Source organism: Schistocerca piceifrons, chromosome 7 (genome assembly GCF_021461385.2).
Source record: "Schistocerca piceifrons isolate TAMUIC-IGC-003096 chromosome 7, iqSchPice1.1, whole genome shotgun sequence".
Classification (NCBI taxonomy): Eukaryota; Metazoa; Arthropoda; class Insecta; order Orthoptera; family Acrididae; genus Schistocerca; species Schistocerca piceifrons.
Window position 1 is genome coordinate 18169760 of NC_060144.1, and position 25673 is coordinate 18195432.

The 25673-nt window shown below is 41.4% G+C and overlaps 1 protein-coding gene across 2 annotated transcripts in view; it reads left to right on the plus strand.

Annotated features, from left to right (window-relative positions):
* Positions 1 to 25673, plus strand: part of LOC124805278 (DNA repair protein complementing XP-C cells homolog) — a 134814-nt gene that overhangs the window by 92012 nt on the left and 17129 nt on the right. For both annotated transcript variants that reach the window (XM_047265791.1, XM_047265790.1), the window contains one exon: positions 1981 to 2135. In XM_047265791.1, the coding sequence (XP_047121747.1) occupies positions 1981 to 2135 (155 nt within the window). The remainder of the gene's footprint in view (positions 1 to 1980; positions 2136 to 25673) is intronic.

Below are 25673 nucleotides of genomic sequence, written 5' to 3' on the forward strand. Positions count from 1 at the left end.
GATATGACTTTCTCAAGTCAACCCCTGAAATGAGATCATCCCTTGACAAAATTCTCCCCACACCACCCAGAGTTGCCTTTCGTCGCCCCCCTAACCTCCGTAACATCCTTGTCAAACCCTACAATATTCCCAGACTACCTTCTCTACCCAATGGTTCCTACCCCTGTAACCGACCCCGCTGCAAAACCTGCCCCATGCATCCCCCCACAACCACCTACTCCAGCCCCGCTACTGGTAAAACATACACAATTCAAGGCAGGGCCACATGTGAAACTACACATGTCATTTATCAGCTGATATGCCTGCACTGCACAGCCTTTTACATCGGTATGACAACAACTAAACTGGCTGAGCGCATGAACGGACACAGACGAACTGTCCGCCTAGGAGATGTCCAATACCCAGTAGTAGAGCATGCCCTCCAGCATAATTCTAGGGACCTAGGAACCTGCTACACCGTATGTGCCATTTGGCTTCTCCCACCCAACACCAGTCCCTCGGAACTGTGGAGATGAGAACTTGCACTCCAACACATCCTTTCATCCCGCCATCCCCCTGCCCTGAACCTACTTTAAACAACCTCACTCCCATTTACTCTTCAGTCTTCTCCTCTTTCCCTTTCCTCTTTAGCCATTCATGCATCTTTTCATCCTACATAGTTGTGTTTATATTTATGCTATATACCTCTTTACTTCTGTATGCATCCTCTTTGGTTTGAAGCTGGCACAGTACTTACAGTAGAATATCTTTGGCTCCCCTCTGACAACCATGCCTCCATCCTTGCCACCCTCCCTGTTTTCCTTTCCCTGTTGCTTCATAGCCTGGGTTGTGAGTAACTGAATCCACTTTCCCTTCATCCCTTTCTTTCCCCTCTCTCCTCCCTGATGAAGGAACAAAGTTCTGAAAGCTAGGAACGTAAATTTTCGGTTCTGTTTTTTGTGTATCTATCAGCTGTACTGAGCTGAGGTAAGTACTGGCCAGCCCCTCTATCTCTTTGTTAGTATTTGTTTCACATCTTTATATGAGATTTTCAACTTACTTAACACTGAGCTTTGTTTTTTCCGGTTTAACATGAATTCACATGTGCTATGGTATATTAATAAAAGCAGATTATCTGGCACATTCATACAGTTTCAGTAACGTTATTAGCATCATTTTTCCAAAATTAAATTCTCTACAACTTCTCTTGGAAAACTTCATGCAATTGTCTGGAATTTAAAAAACAAATTGCGCCAAGTAGTTAATAAATTAAAAGTTTTACAAAATTAAATTTTTGCTTCTTTGGATTTTCTGGAAAACTACTGCAGACTCACATCTGAGACATGTTTTATTAGATTCACCAGATAAATAACAACAGAATAAATGGAAATGGTGCCTTACTTTAATCTCGTACAGTTTTGCGATGGCTTCATAATAGCGAAGTTGCTAAATTTCGGGCAAAATCTTTTATTAGCCGTAACTCTGTAACAAAACATTTGCAGACCTATGTCTATATGAACTTTTTTCTTTACTTTTACTTGTAGAATAACATATTAAAATATTTGCATATCTTCGTCAATCACCCTGTATATGGTGTTAATGTGTCAATAAAGTCACAAGAATGAGCACTGCAGTGATTCAGTATTTTTTCTGTATGTTATGGGAGTGAGGACCATGCCATAGGGTTATTTTGACATTCTCTCTATAATCATATGGTGTAAAACAATAGAGATTCCGATATCCTGTTATTTGTGTGCAATGTATGTGACATGCTCGTGTGCACTCTCTCTGGATTATGGCGCAAAACAACAGAGATTCAGACGTGTGTGTGCTGTACATGTGTCATGCATGTATGCAGGTGAAGTCAAGGGTAAAAACCTAGTTTTACTCTAAAGCTTTTGTGCATATGTAATAAATCTTAGTTTTTTCCACTCTTGGAGACAGTTTTTATTTTTTGTGTGTTTACATAATCTTAAAGTCTGATCAAAATTAACTTCATAGTTCCAGGTTTGAATCGTATAGCCAGAAAACTGCAGATAGACTGTGCTCCTGCATTCACTGGCTTTGGGCATACCAATGGAATATGGGGTCCTCTCTACGATGGGTTTGTAATTTGTGAAGAATACAAGTATGTGCTGGCTGAAGCATGGCAAGCAGTAAGTCTAATCTTTTAAATTCATTTTTAGAGTATCATTATGGACCTTTTGCAGTGACTGCTGTGATGTCAATCTCCAAAATTGTTCTAACCAATCTTGAATTTATTATAAATTGTCATCTGATTGGCCAAAATGTGTAAAACAATGCTATTTATGATCACCAAACAATGAGCTGTATCTTATTATGCAAGCCCCGTATTTCACGTCCCTTAAAGCTGTGATCTTGTATTGTGAGGGGTCCAGGACACTTTTGAATTGTGGCCCGTCACACAGTGTGAAATTCATCCTTCAGTATCAAAACAAGGAGAGCAGGAGTGGACCTACATTTACAGCTTCATTCTGTAAGCTAGTGGACGGTATGTGCGACACTCAAGCCCACACTTCTCTGATTTTACCACCATGCCCCTGACACAGCATTGTAGTGTACTGTGTGCTGTCTGCCGTAGTGTAGCGGTTAAAATCACTGGCTGCCAGTGAGCATGTCACCAGTTTGATCCTTGCCGCCTTAAATTATTTTCAACGTTTATGCCTTTTGGAAGGTTCTGGGTTCCAATTATTGATAGAATATTGGAGTTTACTAGAACATTCAATTTATGTGCGGAGTACGCACTACTGAGGCAGGCAGTTCAATTCTACGAGGTTGAATGTAAAGTAATGCCTCCACCTTCGTTCAGTGGGTTTGGATTAGAATCTTTTAATAAATCAAGCACTGTTTCCGCAAGCACAGTCTCGCAGTTCTCTCAGCGTCTTCGTCAGAAGCATAATGATGTCCCCCGTGGATCGTCTGTCACTATCAGGAACAGGTGGAAGTCAGCTGCTGGATTGTATGGAGGATGCCGTACGGCAGTGAGATTCAGTCTCTGAATTTCTGCTGTGGCAGCATGTGAAGTGTGTGGTTTGGCATTGTCATGCTGCAGGAAAACATTTCCCTTTTCCTTTCGGACCCTTGTTAGCCGTTGTTTCAGAGTTCGCAGTGTTGTGTTGTAACACTCTGAATTTATCGTTGTTGATCAAGGAAATCAACATGGATAAGACCATCTGCATCCCAGAACACTGTGGCCATGATTTTTCCAGCTGAGAGCTGCATATTGAATTTCTTTTTCTGGGGCGAGTCTTTGTGTCAATATTCCGTAGACTGACATTCCATCTCCGGGTCGTAATGGTGTACCCACGTTTCGTCTCTCGTCACAGTTGAATGGAGAAAGGCATCACCTTCATTCACATAATGCGAGAGGAGTTCCTGGCAAATTTCAAGTCTGTGCGCTTTCGTTTCAGCAGTCAGCATCTGGGGTACCCATCGGATACAGTTCTTCCGATAGCCAAACAAAGCAATGATGTGACCCACACTTTCTTGTGGAATGCCGATTGCGTTTGCAGTTTCTCTTTGAGTGATACGACAATTGTCCTGAATCAATCTGTCAACATTTTGCTTGTGAAACTCATGTGGTTGCTGTTGCAGGACGCCCAACTCTTTGTTTGTCACGCAGGTCAGATGTTCCCGCCTCAATATCTTTAAACATACTTGCCCAACAACTCACAGTACTCACATCAACACAATCACCATAAAATGCTTTCATTTTCTGTTGAATCTCCTTTGGGGTGACACCTTCTGCTGTCAAGAATTCAATGACTGCAAGTTGCTTAAATCGCATTGACCGACCGTCTGCGCAGGGTTCCATACTTTACACTGTGCAACACAACCGTTCAATGCTAAGGCTTGCCGCCAACTGGAGCTGTAGAGAAGAGGCTACAGAACAAGCCAGTACCTGCTGCTTACCAATGCTTTCAACTGTTGAAGAGTTACAAAGGTGGAGGCATTACTTTTCAGTCAACCCTCGTATGTATGGTCAAAAAACAAATTTCAGTGTGAAGGCTTGTTGAAAACACTGCTCGCATAACTGGTACTAAATTCTAGATTCCGTGCGACACATGTTGGTGGTGACACCAGTGTCACTGTAGCTCCAGTGTGGCTACACAGAGGCCATCACGTAAATGGACAGGAACACGTGTACAAACAGCACATTCCTCACATTGTCCAAGTCCAAACAGGTATCATTATCATTGGGTTGTCTGCCTTGCAGCATGTTTTGACTGCATAGTCCTCCATGCTTTTGTCTTCTGCGTTCCTCTTCATTCTTTGGTATCCTTCTCGTGGCCTACTGACATCATCCAGCATCTGGAACCTTCTTCTGCCCTTCCCTCTCTTTCCCAGAATGAAACCTTCAGTTGCGTCTACTTCTTCATTCCTGACTTTTATCAGTGCACAGCTTCTCCATTCTACGCCATATCCACATTTCACAAGCTTCAATTCTCTTCTCATTCTGTTTTCTCAACGTCCACATTTCTGCTCCATACAAAGCAATGCTCCATATTAAGCACTTAACCAGTCACTTCTGTAATTCCTTGTTTAAATAACTAGTTAGGAGTCTTCTCTGCTTTTGAAATGCCTCTTTCACCAGAGCCATTCTCACTTTTTTAAGATGTTGGCAATCCATGTCTTATTTAATCCAACTTCCCAAATACTAGAGTGCTCTTACCTGTTCTGTGATTTCTGACCCCAACTTAATTTTCACTTTTCTTAGGCCTTTGACCATCCTTTTGGTTTTCTTTTTATTAATTTTAATACCATATACTACACAGGCTTCATTCAGGTCATTTAGCATTTGAGTCAGTGTCTCCTTGATTTTCTGCAAGGATCGCCATGTCATCTGCAGATCTTATACATTCAATTTTCTGCCCACTTATCCTGACGCCTCTAGTCCCATCCGAACAGCTTTCCAGTACTTTCTCCAGATAGATGTTAAATAGGATAGGTGAGAGACAACAGCCCTGCCTAACACCTCTCCCAATCTTGGTGTCTTCAGAGATCCCATTGCCTATTCATACCCAAGCTTTTTGATTCAGGTACAGATTTGCAATCCATTTTCTCTCCTTCCACTTTACTCCCTTCTTTTTCGAGATATCTAACAGCTTATCCCACTGCACTCTCTCAAAGGCATTTTCGATTCTATGAAGACAGCATACATTTCTTTGCCCTTTTCTATGTATCTTTTGCCGACGGTTCTTTGAAGTCCAGTGGCATCTCGTGTTCTCTTTCCCCTTATGAAACCATATTGTTCTTCACCAAGTGTTTCTTCCAGCATTCCATATAGCCTCCTATTCAGAATTCGTAGAACTACTTTTGCTGCCTGCGATATTAGGCTGATTGTCCTGTGGTCTTCACACTTTTTGGGATTATTAGTCTTTGGGATTGGGACTATTATACTTACTAGAAAGTCTTCTGGCCATTCCCCTTTGTCATGGATGTAGTTGCAAAGAGAGGTCAACTCAGTTTTGCCTGTTTCTTTTAAACTCAGATTTCTACCAGAATGTCATCTACACCACAAACTTTGTTGTTTTTAAGTTCTCCCAATGACTTGTTTACTTCTGAACTTAGGATAAAATCTCCTTTTTCATCTTCATTTACTGATTCTTCCTTCTCAAGCTGCAGATCGAAAGGTCTTTGATCCACTTCATAGAGAGTTTCAGTATATTCTTTTCATCTATTCTGAACAGTGTGTGGGTCGCTTAAGAGTTCCATCTTTCCCTTCTATCTCCATATTTGTTTTGTTCTTCCTTCCCTGAAATACTGTTTCCTTGGCTACTCGATACATCTTTTCGCACTAGCCCTTTTTCTGAGCAGATTTCTATCGTTCATTTTTCCCTGGCCTGATCAGTTTCTCTTGTCAGCTCATTGTTCAGTCTTCTGCATTGCCTTTTTCCTTCATCAGTTTGTGCGTTTTTCCATTTTCTCCTTTCTGCCATCTTATAAGATCATGCTATCGGGAACCCATGGAACCTTCTCCACTTGCACTTCACCAGACCAACGACGTCTTTTCTGGTTGCTTTCAAGGTGTCTCTGAACTGGTTCCACTGCTCATTTATGCCCTCTGTCTATTCTCTAATTTTGCACTTGTCTCGAAACTATTCTTCAAGCTTTTTGGTTATTCCTTTTTCCTTTAGAGCATCCAAGTTAAATTTCACTCTCACTTTACCTACCAACATTCTTTTCAATCTAACTTGCACATCTGCTACAACCAAGTTGTGGTCAGAGTTCATATCTGCTCCTGGATAAGCCTTGGTATTTCTCATGCATTTCTGGAATCTACTTCGTATTAGTATGTAATCGATCTGGTATCTGCTATTGTCTATATTCGACATCCATGTGTACGTCTTCTTTTGTGATATTCAAAAAGCGTGTTTCCAACTACAAATGAGTTTTCCATACAAACTCTGACTATTCTCACACCTCTTTTGTGTCTGTTACCCATTCCAAATTTTCCAACCACATCTCTGTCTTTCTCTTCACCAGCCATGGCATTCCAATGTCCCATTACTGTGATGCATGCCTTTTTCTTCTCCCTCTCCACCAGAGATTCCAATTCTGCTGCAGCACTCTTCAGTCTCATCGTCACTGTGTTGGCTGCTTAGCATGTAGACCTGTATCAGAACTACATCTTTCTTGAGACATTTCAACCTCAGCATCATCAATCTGCTATTATCATGGTTTTTACCTTCTTCTTTACCATGATAGCTACTCCATTCATTCCATTTTTTTTTCCTTGCCTGAATAAAATAGTTTGTAGTAATCACTCTGTAACACACCATTGCCTTCCCATCTCACCTTGCACTTTCCAAAAATATCTATATTGTTGTGCTCCATCTCTTTTTTCGCATTTTTCAATTTGCCAGATTGTAAGAGGATGCGAACTTTCAATGTTCCAATCCATAGCTTTTCCTTTTCTTTATCTTTACACTTTCAATTAGCCTCAATGTACTCTCCTCCTGAAGATCAGATTGAGGGGATGTTTCAGCTCCGGAATCATTATTTTGCACAAAGAGGGCCATGTCAAGTGTGCCTTGGGAATAGTAGTGTGGTAGCTTCCCGTTGCTTTCCACGTATGATACCAGCCGCCCAATTTGGGCCAGACGCTGTTTGCAATCACTCACTCTTGAGTTGGACACTGCAGCTGGCTGTTGGTCTGCGGGGTGTACCACCCATATCTGGAAGGTGTTCCCCAATCCACCATCTGAGGACGCGCTCTCTAGGGGTTTCAGGCTCCCCCTAGGGCAAACAGGTATGATTCAACAGCATTGGTGAGTCAGATGCACATCGGCATCCAGCTATGTTTCCAGATAATGCTGGACAGGATCTGAGAAAATGGCTTAACTAACTCAGGAGGAAAATAAAAAAAAAATTGGCAACATCCAGCAGCAAGTTCATATAGCCCAACAACAATGTAAACAGTTCCAGTGGTAGCTGCGTCGTGTGTGTGTGTGTGTGTGTGTGTGTGTGTGTGTGTGTGTGTGTGTGTTGGTGTCGGTGTCGTGTGTCACAGTGAATCTGAATATCCCAGAAGCTGACAAAGTTCCTAATGAGGGACGTGACATGGCAGATGATGAGTATCAAGTGCTCTGTGTCAAAGATGATATCACAAGAGAAGTCTTCATCAGTCGGTAATAGCACACAGAGGTAGTGCACCAGAAAGCAGTATGCTGAAAGATGTTCAACATGCTTCTGGATGCTGTACCCGTGGTAGTCATGGAAGACCATAGTAGTAAGAGAAGAGATCAACATCTTTTAATGTTGAATCCAGACAACTGGAAGTACAGTGAAACCCCATTTTATGTTTTTATGCAGTCCAGACTTTAAAAAACACAAAATTAAGGAAAATACAGAATCAATGAAAATGTTAAAACCCCCAAAGTACATGCAAAAACATGTGTAATTGGCATATATGATTAAAAATTGCAATCCACACCAATACTTTGTATAAAACCTGTAAGTGAAGGAAATTAAATATACAAAACAGTGTTATACAGTAATTTGTGATAATGAATTTCATCAGTTCTTAAAAAATCACAGATGTGTAACAGCAAGTAAAAACTCATCAAAAAATTGAGAGTGGTATCTGGGTACATGGTAATCGAGCTATTTCCTGACATGCTACAATCAAAAATTATATGTTCAGAACACGTTTTTCAGAGCTCATCCTCTGTGCTGGTTCAAATGGCTCTGTGCACTATGTGACTTAACATTGAAGGGCATCAGTCCCCTAGAACTTAGAACTACTTAAACCTAACTAACCTAAGGACATCACACACATCCATGCCCGAGGCAGGATTCGAACTTGTGACCGTAGCGGTCGCGCGGTTCCAGACTGAAGCACCATAGTGGCCGGCATCCTCTGTGCTCACCCAGAAAAACGCAAAGTGATGAACACATAGAATTAAACCAAAACATCGCAGCAGCTAAGTGGCTGAACCATAAGCATTAATGCAGAAATCTGCAAAACGTAAATGACAAACTTCTTCAGCATCGCTGTTATTGTTGAATGCTTTTCTAACGAGCTGCATTTCATATGCTCACCACTGTTAAAGTGTTATTTTAGGCTTGATGAGAGAAACAGAGACTTGAAGAAATGAGTTTACTTCCCCACTTGACATTACAAATTTATTAGAAGTTAGCTGACGGAATTTCTGTACACTGTGTGAAATGTAAATTTGAAAGAAAGCTCAGGTGCTGCAGTTTCACTTCGTGTCCTTTATCACTGCTGGCAATCTTTATGATCTAGATTGTGTGGTGTGGCGGTGCAAAGTATGTATGTGAATAGTGGGGGTAGTTGTTGCAATTGTGTTGTGTCAGATTTGAACACAGAAGTCTTTAAAATGTGCTATCGCAAAACCCTTGGTCTACATCCATGTGACATCTGTCATAGCACATCATATGCACGAAAAGTATATTTTCAGTACTTCACAAAGTGCTTTCATCCCTACCTACACTCGCATCATTGTAGGGCCACCCCCCTCTTCACACATCCAGTAGGTGAGTTCATTTTATGTGTGTTAGTGTGGTGTGGTGGCTGTGCTGGCTATTGGGTAACTTAACAAGTCACCGGCCAATACGAATTCACTAGCTGGAAATGGGCAACATTTCCTCGATGAGGATCGAGCGTATTCTTTGAGACTCCGTGTTTGAATTTAAAATGTTGACGGTTGATATTTTTGCTGAATACAATACATTGGAAATACATGCAAAAAAATTGAGATTGAGTTATAAGTGGCACAGGAAAAGGTGGTGGCTGGGCCCTTTCGTCACATATTGGCTCTGTCCGAAACACTTTGCGTCGACTGTCTTGTTTTACCATTAGCACTGCAACTTAGCAGTAGTTGTATCATAACTGCACAGTGAAGCTAAATGTTGCAATGTTTGTTGGCAACACCGATCTTGGATTGCACCAGAATTTCCTGTCATATCTCACCTCTCTACAATGGCTTAAAATTTCCCTTAATCCCACCACCACTGCCTGTGGTGCAAACCATCTGTCTTTTATGCCACTTACAACTCATTCAGTCACATCAAATGCCAATAGGAAAAAAACAGGACGAAGTCAAGCGAGACGTCGAGTAAGAACTTTGAATCGAAGTAAACCTTACCAGGAAGGAATGTAAAATCGGAGAATTTTTAGCTCTGATCTTACAGGTTTTTCACAGGGGCTACGAATTTATGGTATAGAATCGCTAAAAGCGTAAAATCGAAGTTGCACTGTAGTGACAGTCAGCTTTGAGTCCATCTAGTAGGTAGCATCACTTATTCTAGAAGAGGTTTATTGTTCATTGGCACTGATCTCTGCAAGGCAGACTAACATTTATAATTGGAGTTAGAAACCCTAAATTTATGCCTCTACCACCAGGTTCTAAATGACACAGATTCAATCAGCTCTCTTTCCAATTCAACTGCCAGCCAGAAAAATGGACATTTGGTGAACTGAGGATGACTTTCTGTTGTTCTGTTCTGGGCAAAATGTGTGTTATTGTAAGAAAGGAAAAATTGTATTTGATGAATATATGCTATAAGATGCCAAACAACAGAGCCATTCTGTGCACACGAGGAAATTGCAGCTAACTACAGCTGACGTCTGGTATGGAACACACCAGTGTGACCCAGTAGATGTTGCTCAGTATACTGGTCACGTGAGAAACTTCCTTGGAATCTGCTCCTACTACAGACACTTTGCAAATAATTTCACTTGTAAAGCACTGGCTCTGCAGGAACTGCTGCACAGACACCAAATCTTATTGAAATGAAGAGCCAGAAAGACCAATCTGTAACTTTAATGAGGAGTTGACATCTACACCAGACCTGCCAATTTTTTAAGAGTGTGTCGTGTCTGAACCATGCATTGTCACTATGGATTATGGAATATGTGCATTGCTGGAGCAAATCAAGGAAGATGTTGAAAAAGTAATCGCTTTTGCCTGTTGAGTAATCTCAGAATCGACAAAGGAATTACTCTTTGACTAAAAAGAATGTGTTGCAGTTGTCAGTTCTATTTCTATGGCAGACAACCACTAGTTGACCATCGTTCTCATTACATTACATTTATTGATTTCCATGGATCCCTTGGAGAGGAGTCTCTGGGAGTCAATGCAGGCTGACAAGCCTTAAGGGGCTACAGGGTGATTGGCTGGATGGCTACTAAAGCTTTAGGAATACAGCTTCACAGTGTGAGGGGCAATCATAAAATGTGAAGTGTAACCTCGAAAAGATAAAGTTGTGTAATCAAAGGGGTTGATACAAGAAAAGTGCTAACCCGCAATTTAGTTAGGATTTGTCTTGTCACATGATCTGTTATGTTTTTGAGTGCACCATATTCTGGTAACAAGTAGTTCCACTTGTACCATTAGAAATTGCTACGTGTTGTGTAAATTGTTTTGTCTTGTTATATTTATGTCCTTGTCTTTGAATTTCGCCAACATGCAGCATGTAATAATTGAAAATGATGCTCTGGTGTGTTAGCACTTTCTTCTGCTGGTCCTTTGAGTTAATTTTTGTCTGTAGTCCCCATACCACATGTATAACAGCACTAGAGGAACAAATTCAAAAGACACAGGCCATTGATAAAGTGCAGTGTCAGGCAGTAATTTGTTTTCTGCATCTAGAGGGGAGCAATACTGCTGCAGCAGAAATGTTGCAGCTATATCAGGTCAGTCCCTATGTCTTCTTTTCCTGCCTAATTACTGTGGATGAGTGCTGGATGTAAAACTGTGACTCTATGTTAAAGGAGCAAAGCAAGCAGTGGAATTAAATGGGTTAACCACCTCCAAAATAATACAGATCCTACCATCATTTGGCAAACTGATGCTATGCTGTGGTGCTAACAGTTATGCTTGTAAGGGGCTTACTACCAATATCTCCTGGCAGGTTTTTTGGTGGCTATCAAGATGAAGTGTCACCGGAAGCTGTCCAGGGAGGTGTTTTTGTTCCATGACCATTCATTCTGCAGGACATAGTCAAACTTGCTGCTTCCTTGAACTATAAAATTTTACCTTACCATCCCATATTCTCCCAACATGGCATCTAGTAACTTTTTCCTTGGATGGAGGAATCATCGCGTGGCAGGCATTTTCAGAATGACAATGAAACTACCAGCTCTCTGAGACTGAAGACGTGCGTGCATGTGTGTGTGTGTGTGTGTGTGTGTGTGTGTGTGTGTGTGTGTGTGTGTACTGCTGACAAAGGCCCTAATGGCCGAAAGCTATGATTGTGGGAATCTTTTTATTGAGCCTATCGTGACTCAGCATCTCCGCTATATGGTGAGTAGAACTTTCTTTCTCTGGTATTGTTACATTCCATCCTGGATTTTCTATTATGTCAAACAGTTATTCTGTTACAACGGCAAGACTTTGTGCTCGCCATATATATAGGGAAACATTCCACGTGGGGAAAGTATATATAAAAAACAAAGATGCTTTAACTTACCAAACGAGAAAGCGCTGGTATGTTGATAGACACAATAAAATAAAAAACACACACACAGATATTCAAGCTTTCACAACCCATGGTTGCTTCATCAAGAAAGAGGGAAGGAGAGGGTAAGACGAAAGGATGTGGGTTTTAAGGGAGGGGGTAAGGAGTCATTCCAATCCCGGGAGCGGAAAGACTTACCTTAGGGGGAAGAAAGGACAGGTATACACTCTCGCGCGCGCGCACACACACATCCATCCGCACATATACAGACATAGGCAGACATATGTAAATGCAAAGAGGTTGGGCAGAAATGGGTAACAGGAAGAGAGAATATATTGAAGAACAAGTTCCCATCTCTGGAGTTCTGATAGGTTGGTGTCAGTGGGAAGTATCCAGATAACACTGTGCCAAGATGTGCTGGCCGTGCACCAAGGCATGTTTAGCCACAGGGTGATCCTCATTACCAACAAACACTGTCTGCCTGTGTCTGTTCATGCGAATGGACAGTTTGTTGCTGGTCACTCCCACATAGAAGGCTTCACAGTGTAGGCATGTCAGTTGGTAAATCACGTGGATGCTTTCACACGTGGCTCTGCCTTTGATCATGTACACCTTCTGGGTTACAGGGTTGGAGAAGGTGGTGGTGGGAGGGTGCATGGGACAGCTTTTACACTGGGGGCGGTTACAAGGGTAGAAGCCAGAGGGTAGGGAAGGTGGTTTGGGGATTTCATAGGGATGAACCAAGAGGTTACGAAGGTTAGGTGGACGGCGGAAAGACACTCTTGGTGGAGTGGGGAGGATTTCATGAAGGATGGATCTCATTTCAGGGCAGGATTTGAGGAAGTTGTATCCCTGCTGGAGAGCCACATTCAGAGTCTGATGCACATCGTTGTGTACTGACCTAAGTTCACCACAGGATGAACATATCTCAGCTTCAACCAACACTTTTTCAACTTTTTTCACACCAGAACTCTAGTTGCTTTCTAGTTCACCTTTATCTCTCCCCATCTATTTTTATTTTCATTTTCATTTTAGCCTCATCTTACACTTTCCACCTTCTAAATACCATGTCACCCTCACAACATCCCCACAACGACCCCATCAAGTTTTATTTACATTCCCTCTGCAAACATGCCTTTGCCCTAGCCAGATTACGCTCCCATATTTTATTTACTCAGGCTTGTCTGACATTTGGCATTACCCCCAAAGGCCTCACACTTGAAGTTCCCATCTCTGGCTGTAACCCTCCTTTCCATCAGTCCCTATACCAGTTCCAAACCGAACAATCCATAGCCCTCACCCACCTAATCCTTCACCTACACATCAACTCAGCCAATGAACACACCCGTCAGCTCCTATCCCTAATCAAAGTCCTCAGTCTTTCCTCTCCCACATCCACACCGTCTGTTCAGAGCATCCTCCTACCGGCCAACCACAAATTAGAACAGCATGCCACCCTCCACCTCAAAGAACTATCCAATCTCCTGGTTTCCCACCTCCGGAAAGGCAACTCACTCACCCTCCACAACCTTTCTGACTAACCTCAACCTCCTCTCATTGCACACAGACCCAGTCTCTCCCATCTACTCAGTCTGCCACTTCCAGCTCCACTCTCCCCAAAACCTCAAAATTCTAATCAACACAATCTGGAACCACAATACCCTAATTCAGTAGTTAACCATTCCTCCAAACCTCACTCCCAATCTGAAACCTCTGTCCTATCCAAAGGCCTCACCTTCAGCCCTAATCCCAGATTCAACCAATCAACCCTTGTCAAAGATTTACTGTCCTACACTCGTAGTCTCTGCTGGAAATACCACCTTGCCACGAAGAAAAATAATCCAAATCCTAGTCTTAATGATCCAACTCCCCAAGACACTATCCAAATTGAACCCTGCCTGGAACAGTTCCGTCCTCCATCACAGCGGACCCACCTCCTCTTCCTCAAAATCACCCTCTGCAGACCTTCCAGGAATTTCTCACTTCCAGCCTTGCCTCTCAGTCTTTCTTGAAAAACCTTAATCCTACTCCCAACATCACCACAGCTGAAGCCCAGGCTATCTGTGATCTGAAGGCTGACCGATCCATCGTCATTCTTCCGACTGACGAGGGTTCCACGACCATTTTACTTGATCGTCGGGAGTATGTGGCTGAGGGACTGTGTCAGCTTTCAGACAACACTACATACAAAGTTTGCCAAGGTAATCCCATTCCTGATGGCCAGGCAGAGCTTCAAGGAATCCTCAGAACTGTAGGCCCCCTACAAAACCTTTCACCTGACTCCAACAACCTCCTGACCCCACCTGCACCCCTACCTTCTACCTACTTCCTAAAATTCACAAACCAAAACATCCCGGCCGCCACATTGTAGCTGGCTAACAAGCCCCCGCAGAACGTATCTCTGTCCACGTAGATCAACACCTTCAACCCATTGTATGCAGTCTCCCATCCTTCGCCAAAGACACCAACCACTTTCTCGAACGCCTGGAATCCTTACCCAATCTGTTACCCCCGAAAACCGTCCTTGTAACCATTGATGCCACTTCCTTATACACAAATATCCCGCGCGTCCAGGGCCTCGCTGCGATGGAGCACTTCCTTTCACGCCGATCACCTGCTACCCTACCTAAAACCTCTTTCCTCATTACCTTAGCCAGCTTCATCCTAACCCACAACTTCTTCACTTTTGAAGGCCAGACATACCAACAATTAAAGGGAACAGCCACAGGTACCAGGATGACCCGCTTGTATGCCAACCTATTTATGGGTCGCTTAGAGGAAGCCTTCTTGGTTACCCAAGCCTGCCAACCCAAAGTTTGGTACAGATTTATTGACGACATGTTCATGACCTGGACTCACAGTGAAGAACAACTCCAGGATTTCCTCTCCATCGTCAACTCCTTTGGTTCCATCAGATTCACCTGGTCCTACTCCAAATCCCATGCCACTTTCCTCGACATTGACCTCCATCTGTCCAATGGCCAGCTTCGCACATCCGTCCACATTAAACCCACTAACAAGCAACAGTACCTCCATTATGACAGCTTCCACCCATTCGATATCAAACGGTCTTTTACCTACAGCTTAGGTCTTCATGGCAAATGAATCTGCTCCAGTCCTGAATCTCTGAACCATTACACCAATAACCTGAAAACGGCTTTCGCATCCCACAGCTACCCTCCCGAACTGGTACAGAAGCAAATAGCTAGAGCCACTTCCTCATCCCCTCAAACCCAGAACCTCTCACAGAACCACCCCAAAAGTGCCCCACTTGTGACACGATACTTTCCGGGACTGGATCAGACTCTGAATGTGGCTCTCCAGCAGGGATACAACTTCCTCAAATCCTGCCCTGAAATGAGATCCATCCTCCTTGAAATCCTCCCCACTCCACCAAGAGTGTCTTTCAGCCGTCCACCTAACCTTCGTAACCTCTTAGTTCATCCCTATGAAATCCCCAAACCACCTTCCCTACCCTCTGGCTCCTACCCTTGTAACCTCCCCCAGTGTAAAAGCTGTCCCATGCACCCTCCCACCACCACCTACTCCAGTCCTGTAACCCGGAAGGTGTACACGATCAAAGGCAGAGCCACGTGTGAAAGCACACACGTGATTTACCAACTGACATGCCTACAATGTGAAGCCTTCTATGTGGGAATGACCAGCAACATACTGTCCATTCGCATGAATGGTCACAGGCAGACAGTGTTTGTTGGTAATGAGGATCACCCTGTGGCTAAACATGCCTTGGTGCACGGCCAGCACATCTTAGCACAGTGTTACATCTTCCGGGTTATCTGGATACTTCCCACTGACACCAACCTATCAGAACTCGGGAGATGGGAACTTGTCCTTCAATATCTTCTCATTACCCACCAGGCCTCAACCTCCGCTAATTTCAAGTTGCCGCCCCCTCGTACCTTACCTGTCATTCAACAACATCTTTGCCTCTGTACTTCCGCCTCGACTGACATCTCTGCCCAACTTCTCTGCATTTACATATGTCTGCCTACATCTGTATATTTGCGGATGGATGTGTGTGTGTGCGCGAGTGTATACCTGTCCTTTTTTCCCCCTAAAGTAAGTCTTTCCGCTCCCGGGATTGGAATGACTCCTTATCCCCTCCCTTAAAACCCACATCCTTTCATCTTTCCCTCTCCTTCCCTCTTTCTTGATGAAGCAACCATGGGTTGCGAAAGCTTGAATATTTGTGTGTGTGTTTTTTATTTTATTGTGTCTATCAACATACCAGCCCTTTCTCGTTTGGTAAGTTAAAGCATCTTTGTTTTCCTTGATTATGTATAGAACTATCAATGAAATACTTAGAAATGTTTTCCCTGATGTGTACCACAGTTTGCTAGATGTACTCACTTGGTGCAGTAATGATCCCCAATTTTTTAAATAGCTCTTTACATTGAGCACAACTACTACTTCAAGTTATCATTCTTATAGCCAGTTTGAAAACTGTGTCCTTGTTTTGTGCCTTTGATAGCAAGGAAACAATCCCACCGCTATGAACCGAGTGTCTCTAGGGACAGTATGTCACCCCAAGACACTGTCTGTTACAAACTGAAGATAGAATCCTAAGAGTATAAAATGCTGCTGATATTCTTTTCTCCAATATCTTTGTGTGTTCATTCCATATTATTTGATAATTAATGTTCGTCCTTAAAGACTTCGTGTTTGTTACACAATGTACAGGTTCATCATTTTCACATAACCTGATAGTGTTTTTTCCCCCCTATACTGCTTGGTTTTTGTTTTATTGAATGTTAATTTATTACATACTGCCCAATCGTAAACATTCCTGAGGGTTGTGTTTGCTTTCTCTGATAGGAGTTCTGGTGTTTTATCCTTGACTGATGTTGCTGTCGCCAGAAAGAGAACTTTTTCACCATATCTTATACTGTCTGGAAAGTCACTGATGTACAAGTATGTTAAAACATAATTGAACTCAGTGCACTACCCTGAGGAACACCTGTATTCATGTGTTCCTTATCTGACAATTTTTTTAGTAAAAATTTATTGTCAGCAGATGTTTGAACTATATTTACTTTTTTCTCCTTGTTTTCCAGGTAAGACAGGAACCATTTGTTTGCTGTTCCTCTTATGCGTAATGCTTGTAGCTTGTGTATTAGTAGTTTTTGTCAGGAGTGTCAAATCCCTTGGACAAGTCTAAGAATATGTCTTTAAGACTACTAAACATGTGAGCTTTCAGCCAAAAGGCCTTCTCCTAAAGTAGGCAACACACACACTTTCCTGCATGCACAACTCACATGTGTGATTACTGTCTCTGGCCACTGAGGGTCCAGCCTCAGTGACCAGAGACAGTGGTCATGTGTGTTTGGGTTGTGCATGCGAAAAAGTGTGTGTGTGTTGAATACTTTAGAAGAATGCCTTTTGGCTGAAAGCTTACATGTTTAGCAGTCTTGCTGCACCTGTCTGTGACTCAACATCTCCTCTATACGATGAGTAGCAATTTATTGTTGTTATTCCATCCTGGATTTTCCTTCCTTTAATATGTCTGTAACACAGTCATCCTTGTCAAGATCTTAAAGTACCTCTTTCATTAATTCTGTAATGGCCAAAATCGTACTTCTCTCACTCAGAAGAAAAACTGTTGTTTATTAAAAAAGTTGTACTTATTCATGTAATTTCTTAGTCTGTCTTTCCATGCTTGATTCAGGTACTTTTTAGAATGAAGACAGTAGTGAAATTGGCCAGTAGTTTTCAGTTTTGTGGATTACCTCTATTTAATGAGGGCACAACTTGTGCATGCTTTAAATACTCTGGAAAAATAGCTGAACCAAAGGACTCATGTCTTATGTTTGTTATAGGAGCTTTTATGTTGTATATGCACCCCTTCAGAACAGAGACGAACCTCATCTGTGCATGCTGACTTCTTACTTTTTAATTGTTATATTGTCTTCTTAACTTAAAGCTCTGTTGAAGAAGACAACATTATTGTGCTTCCTGTGTAAGTCATTGTGGGTATTACATGTGTTTTAAGAAGATTTTGCTGCAACTGCTCTGCCCCATCAGAGGAATAGTCATTTAAAAAACTTTCTAATTCCTGAGGACTCTCTTTTATTCTAATCCCACCTTTTATTTGTATGTTACCTTTGTGACTGCTTTTTCCACCCACCTGCATATTTTTTTATACCTGTGATAGTAATCAGGGAACTGTGGATTATTGCAGTGCTTTTATAAAGATCTGAGAAATGTAAGTGTCTGAGATGATTTTCTAATAGCTGCAGTTATCCATCTATGGATGGAATGTCGAACATTTCCTGAAAAGCAGAAATGCAGACTTCTACAACGAAAGTATCTGCCAAGACATTTGTCATTGGAAAAAATATGTTCCAGTGATGGTTGAATATGTAGTGAGTGACTAATACCATCAACAAGTTTCATGGTCATAGCTTAATTTTTTTCGAAGTGATAATTTAAACTTTATGACTACCCCTCATAGTATGCAAAATTGTATACAAACACAAGGATGCAGATTACCTTTCGTGGAATCCATTGTATGAACATTATAGCATTGCTTGTACGCCACAGTGTGTGCTTTACTGAATCTTGCAGCCAAACAAATGGAATGCACAGAATTACGGAAGATTATACAGGCCTTTGAGAAGGGAGAATTCAGATTAATTGAGTGAACATTGTATAAAAGAAATTACAACCAAATGCAGTGGAAATTATTGATCATTTCCCTGAAGTACTATCATGAAAAATCTGACATCAGGCAATGTGGAATTTGCAAATATTGTCGATACAGTTGATGGCGATATCCCTACCGTTTTTCGGAATCTCATTGACAGAAGCACGTGGCTCACCACGAGGGCTCTGGTACTAATTACTCCTTCAGTTGCTCCATTTCACCATACTGAAATTGACCTTTGAGAGTGACCCTTGTGTTGTTTTGGAGCTGACAGGGTTCGCAGGTGTGACGTTCAGTTCTGCAGTTACTTTTGCAGCTGTTTACTTCTTAATTTTCTTCACAGTCCTTTTCAACAATTGTCAGTCCCGATTACTCAACACACATATTGTGACTTAGCTCATAATGTTTTACCTGTTTGCCTGTATGCAGTATAAATCTTCAACAAGGTGCTGCTTGAAACACCAAATATTTCAGTTACTTAGATTACAGAAGCACCCACCATATTAACACCAACAATTTTCCCATGTTTGAATGTACTGCCTTCCGACACAATTCACTCACAACTACACAGATCACAGTTCTAATTCTGACTGACATTTACAGCATATTGAGGACATTGCTCAGGTGTCATTCGTTGTCAAATACAACAGCGCAATTTGCAGGCTTGGCTACCATCTTATTTATGTTTGAGCATGCATTTCTCACAGTGTTTCCATATTTTTGTCCAGCCTCTGTATACTAGATAACAGCAACTGGTTTTCAACATATTAGAGAATAACTCATGAAGTTTTGTTTCCTCATTCATAAATGTCAGTGTGTGCACCCCTAGTGCCACAGACAACACCCATATATCTTTGGCGTGAGATCGCAGTTCTCCTATCCAAATTGCTTTCCAGTTTTTTAAATAGTTTTGCGTTTCAAATACTTTTTTTGACAATTATTTGTGATATTTGCTCTGAAAGTAATTTATTGGTTGATTCTCATTCGGCTTTGACTATCTTCTGCTATTATTGCATCAAAAGATCTGTTGTCCATGCACATGTTTACTTCTTGTGTTGAAGTCTCTCAGCTGAGTGTGTTTACATTTCCTAGTGAGCAGTTAGGGGTTGCCACAGATCTGAAAGCTAAGAACTGATAAATTTATTTGTGCATTGTACGCAATTAATTTTAACAGTTTCCTAACAGTATTTCTTTCTGTTTCTTGTGAATTAACTGTAGAAAAACTTTTGGAAGTTTTCTCACTTTGTAGTGTTCAATTTTCCCTTACTGTGCCAGTGGATGCATAAATAATTTACTTATTTATTTATTTTAATAGAGAAAAGTAATCATGTGCAGTATTAGTCGTAGGCTAGTAGTGTTAATAGCAATAAATACATTATTTATAGAGAGAAAAATTTGAAATCGCTGCAGTCAGTTCATAAAATAGTTTTATTGTAGTGGCATAACTTAGGTAATGTAGAAGTATAGTGTTCTCGACAATTTCATTCCCCCCCTCCCACACACACACACACACACACACACACACACACACACACACACACACACACACACACACGTAGCAAAAATAAGTTGATAGACTAGCAGGGGTGTAAAATCTGTGCTCTTCAAGTGTAGTTGGAAAATGCAAGGGAGGAACTGGATAGGATGAGGAGGGTGGAGGGGGCTGGGTAATGGAATTGCATTGTTAGCTGCAACAGACAGAAGACGTGCTTTGTTGGTGCTGCACATTTTAGCGATTTTAACCAAGACACACACTGCAGTGTTCTTCAGCATGCCAGTGTAGAAGTATGCACAGAAACAGCTAAGAGAAAAATCTGTGCAATATGCACATTTATTTTGATGTAAAAGCCGACTTCAAATCAACACGAATCTTGTACACATGGTCTCACACAAGGGAAATTCTGAAGTTCTAGATTCACTTTTTTTCTATATGTGTCACTTCTACATAATCTTTCACTGTTTGTATCAATACTCATTAGTTTTTTGATCTATTGTGAAATTTAGAACATTGTGAGTGCCATGAGAAACTCATCCTGTTTTTGTCGATTATAGTCTAAACTTAACTGTGCTCTTCGAAAATTTTTAAGGACATTTGGCCTATTCTTATTCGAAGCAATTGTCCTCTAATTGCATTGCACAGTAACATGAGAAATAGATTACTTTTGAAAGTTTCCAGACACTTACAAAACTATATTTTCGTAAGTTACTGGTACGAGTGTTTTGGATACCTAACTTATTTCTTAGTAGATCAGCATTTGTGTTTCACAGTTCTGCAAAGAATACATCACCCCTGAATTTCATTGTATATCGGTGCAAATAAACTTGCATTTTTGAGTGTTTTTGGAAGCTACCTTTGCATAATCTACGAGCAATTTGTAGTAAATGAGTGTTTGTGATTTAGCTACTGTAGCAGTTATTCTAACTAACATATTGTGTTACATCTAGTTTTCCCTTAAAAAGAAGTGGCCCAATAAATTATTTGCATTTACCATAAATTAACTTCATTTTCGAGTTTGCTGATGTGTTAGGAAACTAGTAATTTTTACCACAGGTTTTTGTGTTACGTTAATAGAAACCTCCTTTTATGTATTTGCTTCAGTTCTTGTAGGGAGTCAGTAACATTTTAGCTAAACAGATTAAAGATAATCAGCAGGCTGAATTTAAAGTTATTTGTTCACTGTCTTGTAATACACTGTAACAGCCAAAATGCAACCTCACTGTGAAAGCTGTTTTCGAACACAGGATGAGTTGGTTGATGTTCATATTAGACTACTGCCAAACGATTGGTAGCTGCTTCGAATCGATGTGTTGGAAGAGCTGTCGAGAGTTATACCTGTGATACCTGTACCAGAGGTACTTCAAGTACTGTCCTCTCCTGTGGATTCTGTCTCCTCTGCGGAAAGTACGTGATCTGTAATTACCCAACCACTTGACTGCAAGAGGCGTGTCAATGGTAGATCTAGGCGCCCTGTACAGGGTGAATGGGGACCAGGGAGGACTCAGATCGTTGTACCAATCCCCCTAACTAACAAGTTTGACATGCTGTCTTTCACTGAAACTGAAACTGAGCCAGTGGAACTAACTTCATCTGTTTTGGGAAACGTATTTTGTCCAGTGTTAAAAAGAGGCAAACACGAAAGGGTAAGGGGGTCTATTAATCGTCAGCACCTCATACGTATGAACAGCAAATTATAGTGACCCTTATGGAAATGGCAGCAAAAGACAGGATTGGACACCATATGCACTCTGTGCTTATGCCTGGGGGCCTCATTCAGCATGTTGAATGAGCTATTCAGCAGCCATTGAGGAAACAGGGTGCAACCAGCTATAGATTTTGGCACACATTGGAACAAATTATGCCTGTTGCCTGGCCTCTGAGTTCACACTTGCATCATTCCAGTGACTGGCAGAGAAGGTTGAGAAGACCTTTGCAGCATTGTTCCCAGAACTGATCAAACTGATCATCGCTCTTTGGTTTTGAGTAAGTGGAAGGACTTGACCAACTTCCTGGACTTGCGCTCTAGAGTTGAGAACTGTAGGGTCCCCCTAAATTGGTCAGGTGTGCACTACAGATCAGAGGCTGCTACTCAGATAGCTGATTGTGTGTGGGATGCACACAATGTGTGTGTGTGTGTGTTTTTTTTTTTTTTTTTTTTAAGTCTAGGTGACTTCACCCAGTTCAGATAATATAGCTGTGCAAAACCTGGAAATATCAGTGTAAGATCAAAAGAAATGCCTCCCACTAATGAGAGTATTAAAATTCTAGTGGAAAGTGTCAGAGTTTGAAGGACTCATAAAAACAGTGGAGCTCACATAATACTATGCCGAGAAACTGGTTGAAACCTGAAATTGATAGCAGTAAGATTTTGGGGAGAAATTTAAGTGCATACCAAAAGGATAGGCAAATGGGAAATGGAGGTGGTGTATTTTATGCAGTAGACAAGAAACTCAAATCCACCGAGATAGAAATTGAAGGTTGCATGTGAGATGGCTTGGGCAAGACTTAGTATCAGGAATGGACATAAAATGATAATTGGATCCTTCTATCACCCACCAGACTTATCTCCTGATGTAACTGAAAACTTTAGAGAAAACCTTAGTTCACTTGTACATAAGTTCCCCAATCACACAGTAATCGCCTGTAGAGACTTTAATCATCCAACAATTAACTGGAAAAATTACATTTTTGTTAGTGGTGAGCATGATAAGACATTCTGTGAAACAATATTAAATGCATTCTCTGGAAACTACGTAGAATGGGTAATAGGAAACCCATTCATGATGGCAATATATTGGATCTAAAAGCATCAAATAGATCTGACCTCTTTGAGGATATCCACATCAAAACTGTTAACAGTGACCATGTTGTGATTGTGACAACAATGATTACCAAAGTACAAAGGACAGTTAAAACAAGCAGAAAGATATGTATGTTCAGTAAACTAGATAAAAAATCAGTAGTGTCAATGAGAAACTTGAAACTTTCAACACCGGGCAGGAGCATGTAGAAGAACTATGGCTCATCCATGCACTGGATAGATATGTACACAGCAGAACAGCTTGCAGGGGAAGGAACCTCCATTGTATACAGTCACTGTAAAGAAACTTCTAAAGAAATAGAGATTGCTGCATAATAGGTGTAAAACAAAGCTTAGGGCTATCTATAAAGAGATGCTGAATGAAACGCCATTGACGGTCAAGAGAGTAATGCTTGATCCATTTAATGACTACTGTAGCAAAATATTGTCAAATGATATTTCACAAAACCCAAAGAAGTTCTGGTCATACGTAAAAGCTGTTAGTAGCACCAAAGTTAGCGTCCAGTCCCTAGTGAATGAGACAGGATGTGAAATTGAGGGGCGCAAAGCAAAAGTTGAACTGCATACCTCTGTGTTAATGTTCCTTTACAAAGGAAATCATCATCATCATTTAAGACTGATTATGCCTTTCAGTGTTCAGTCTGTAGCATAGTCCCCCTTATAAAATTTCTCCATGATCCCCTATTCAGTGCTAACATTGGTGCCTCTTCTGATGTTAAGCCTATTACTTCAAAATCATTCTTAACCGAATCCAGGTACCTTCTCCTTGGTCTGCCCCGACTCCTCCTACCCTCTACTATGAGTCTCTTGGGTAACCTTGCTTCTCCCATGCGTGTAACATGACCCCACCATTTAAGCCTGTTTGCCCTGACTGCTACATCTATAGAGTTCATTCCCAGTTTTTCTTTGATTTCCTCATTGTGGACACTCTCCTGCCATTGTTCCCATCTACTAGTACCTGCAATCATCCTAGCTACTTGCATATCCGTAACCTCAGCCTTATTGATAAGGTAACCTGAATCCACCCAGCTTTCGCTCCCATACAACAAAGTTGGTCGAAAGATTGAATGGTGTACAGATAACTTAGTCTTGGTACTGACTTCCTTCTTGCAGAAGAGAGTAGATCGTAGCTGAGCACTCACTGCATTAGCTTTGCTACACCTCGCTTCCAGTTCTTTCACTATGTTGCCATCCTAAGTACTTGAAACCGTCCACCTGTTCTAACTTTGTTCCTCCTATTTGGCACTCAATCCGTTTATCTCTCTTTCCCACTGACATTACTTTCGTTTTGGAGATGCTAATCTTCATACCATAGTCCTTACATTTCTGATCTAGCTCTGAAATATTACTTTGCAAACTTTCAATCGAATCTGCCATCACAACTAAGTCATCCGCATATGCAAGACTGCTTATTTTGTGTTCACATATCTTAATCTCACCCAGCCAGTCTATTGTTTTCAACATATGATCCATAAATAATATGACCAACAGTGGAGACAGGTTGCAGCCTTGTCTTACCCCTGAAACTACTCTGAACCATGAGCTCAATTTACCGTCAACTCTAACTGCTGCCTGACTATCCATGTAAAGACTTTTAATTGCTTGCAAAAGTTTGCCTCCTATTCCATAATCTCGTAGAACAGACAATAACTTCCTCCTAGGAACCCGGTCATATGCCTTTTCTAGATCTATAAAGCATAGATACAATTCCCTGTTCCACTCGTAACGCTTCTCCATTATTTGCCGTAAGCTAAAGATCTGGTCCTGACAACCTCTAAGAGGCCTAAACCCACACTGATTTTCATCCAATTGGTCCTCAGCTAATACTTGCACTTTCCTTTCAACAATACCTGAGAAGATTTTACCCACAACGCTGATTAAAGAGATACCTCTGTAGTTGTTACAATCTTTTATGTTTCCATGTTTAAAGATTGGTGTGATTACTGCTTTTGTCCAGTCTGATGGAATCTGTCCCGACTCCCAGGCCATTTCAATTATCCTGTGTAGCCATTTAAGACGTGACATTCCACTGTATTTGATGAGTTCCGACAATTTCATCCACCCCAGCTGCTTTATTGCACTGCAATCTATTGACCATTTTCTCCACTTCCTCAAATGTGATCCTATTTCCATCATCATTCCTATCCCATTGTACATCGAAATCTGAAACATTACTGATCGTATTTTCACCTACATTGAGCAACTCTTCAAAATATTCCCTCCACCTGCCCAAGGAATCCACAGGATTCACCAGCAGTTTTCCTGACCTGTCCAAAATACTTGTCATTTCCTTCTTACCTCCCTTTCGAAAACTGCTAATTACACTCCAGAATGGTTTTCCAGCAGCTTGATCCAAAGTCTCTAACCTGTTTCCAAAGTCTTCCCAAGATTTCTTCTTGGATGCTGCAATTATTTGTTTGGCTTTGTTTCTTTCTTCAACATAACTTTCTCTGTCTACCTGAGTTCTAGTATGTAGCCATTTTTGATACGCCTTCTTTTTCCTTTTACAGGCTGCCTTGACTGTGTCATTCCACCAAGCTGTTTGCTTCATCCTACCTTTACAAACTACTGTTCCAAGACATTCTTTAGCCACTTTTAGTACTGTGTCCCTGTACCTTGTCCATTCCTTTTCCAATGACTGTAATTGACTACATTCAACTAACTGGTACCTTTCTGACATCATTGTTTGTACTTGTGCCTGATTTCCTTATCCTGAAGTTTCTCCACTCTTATCCTCCTACATATGGACCTGACCTCCTGCACTT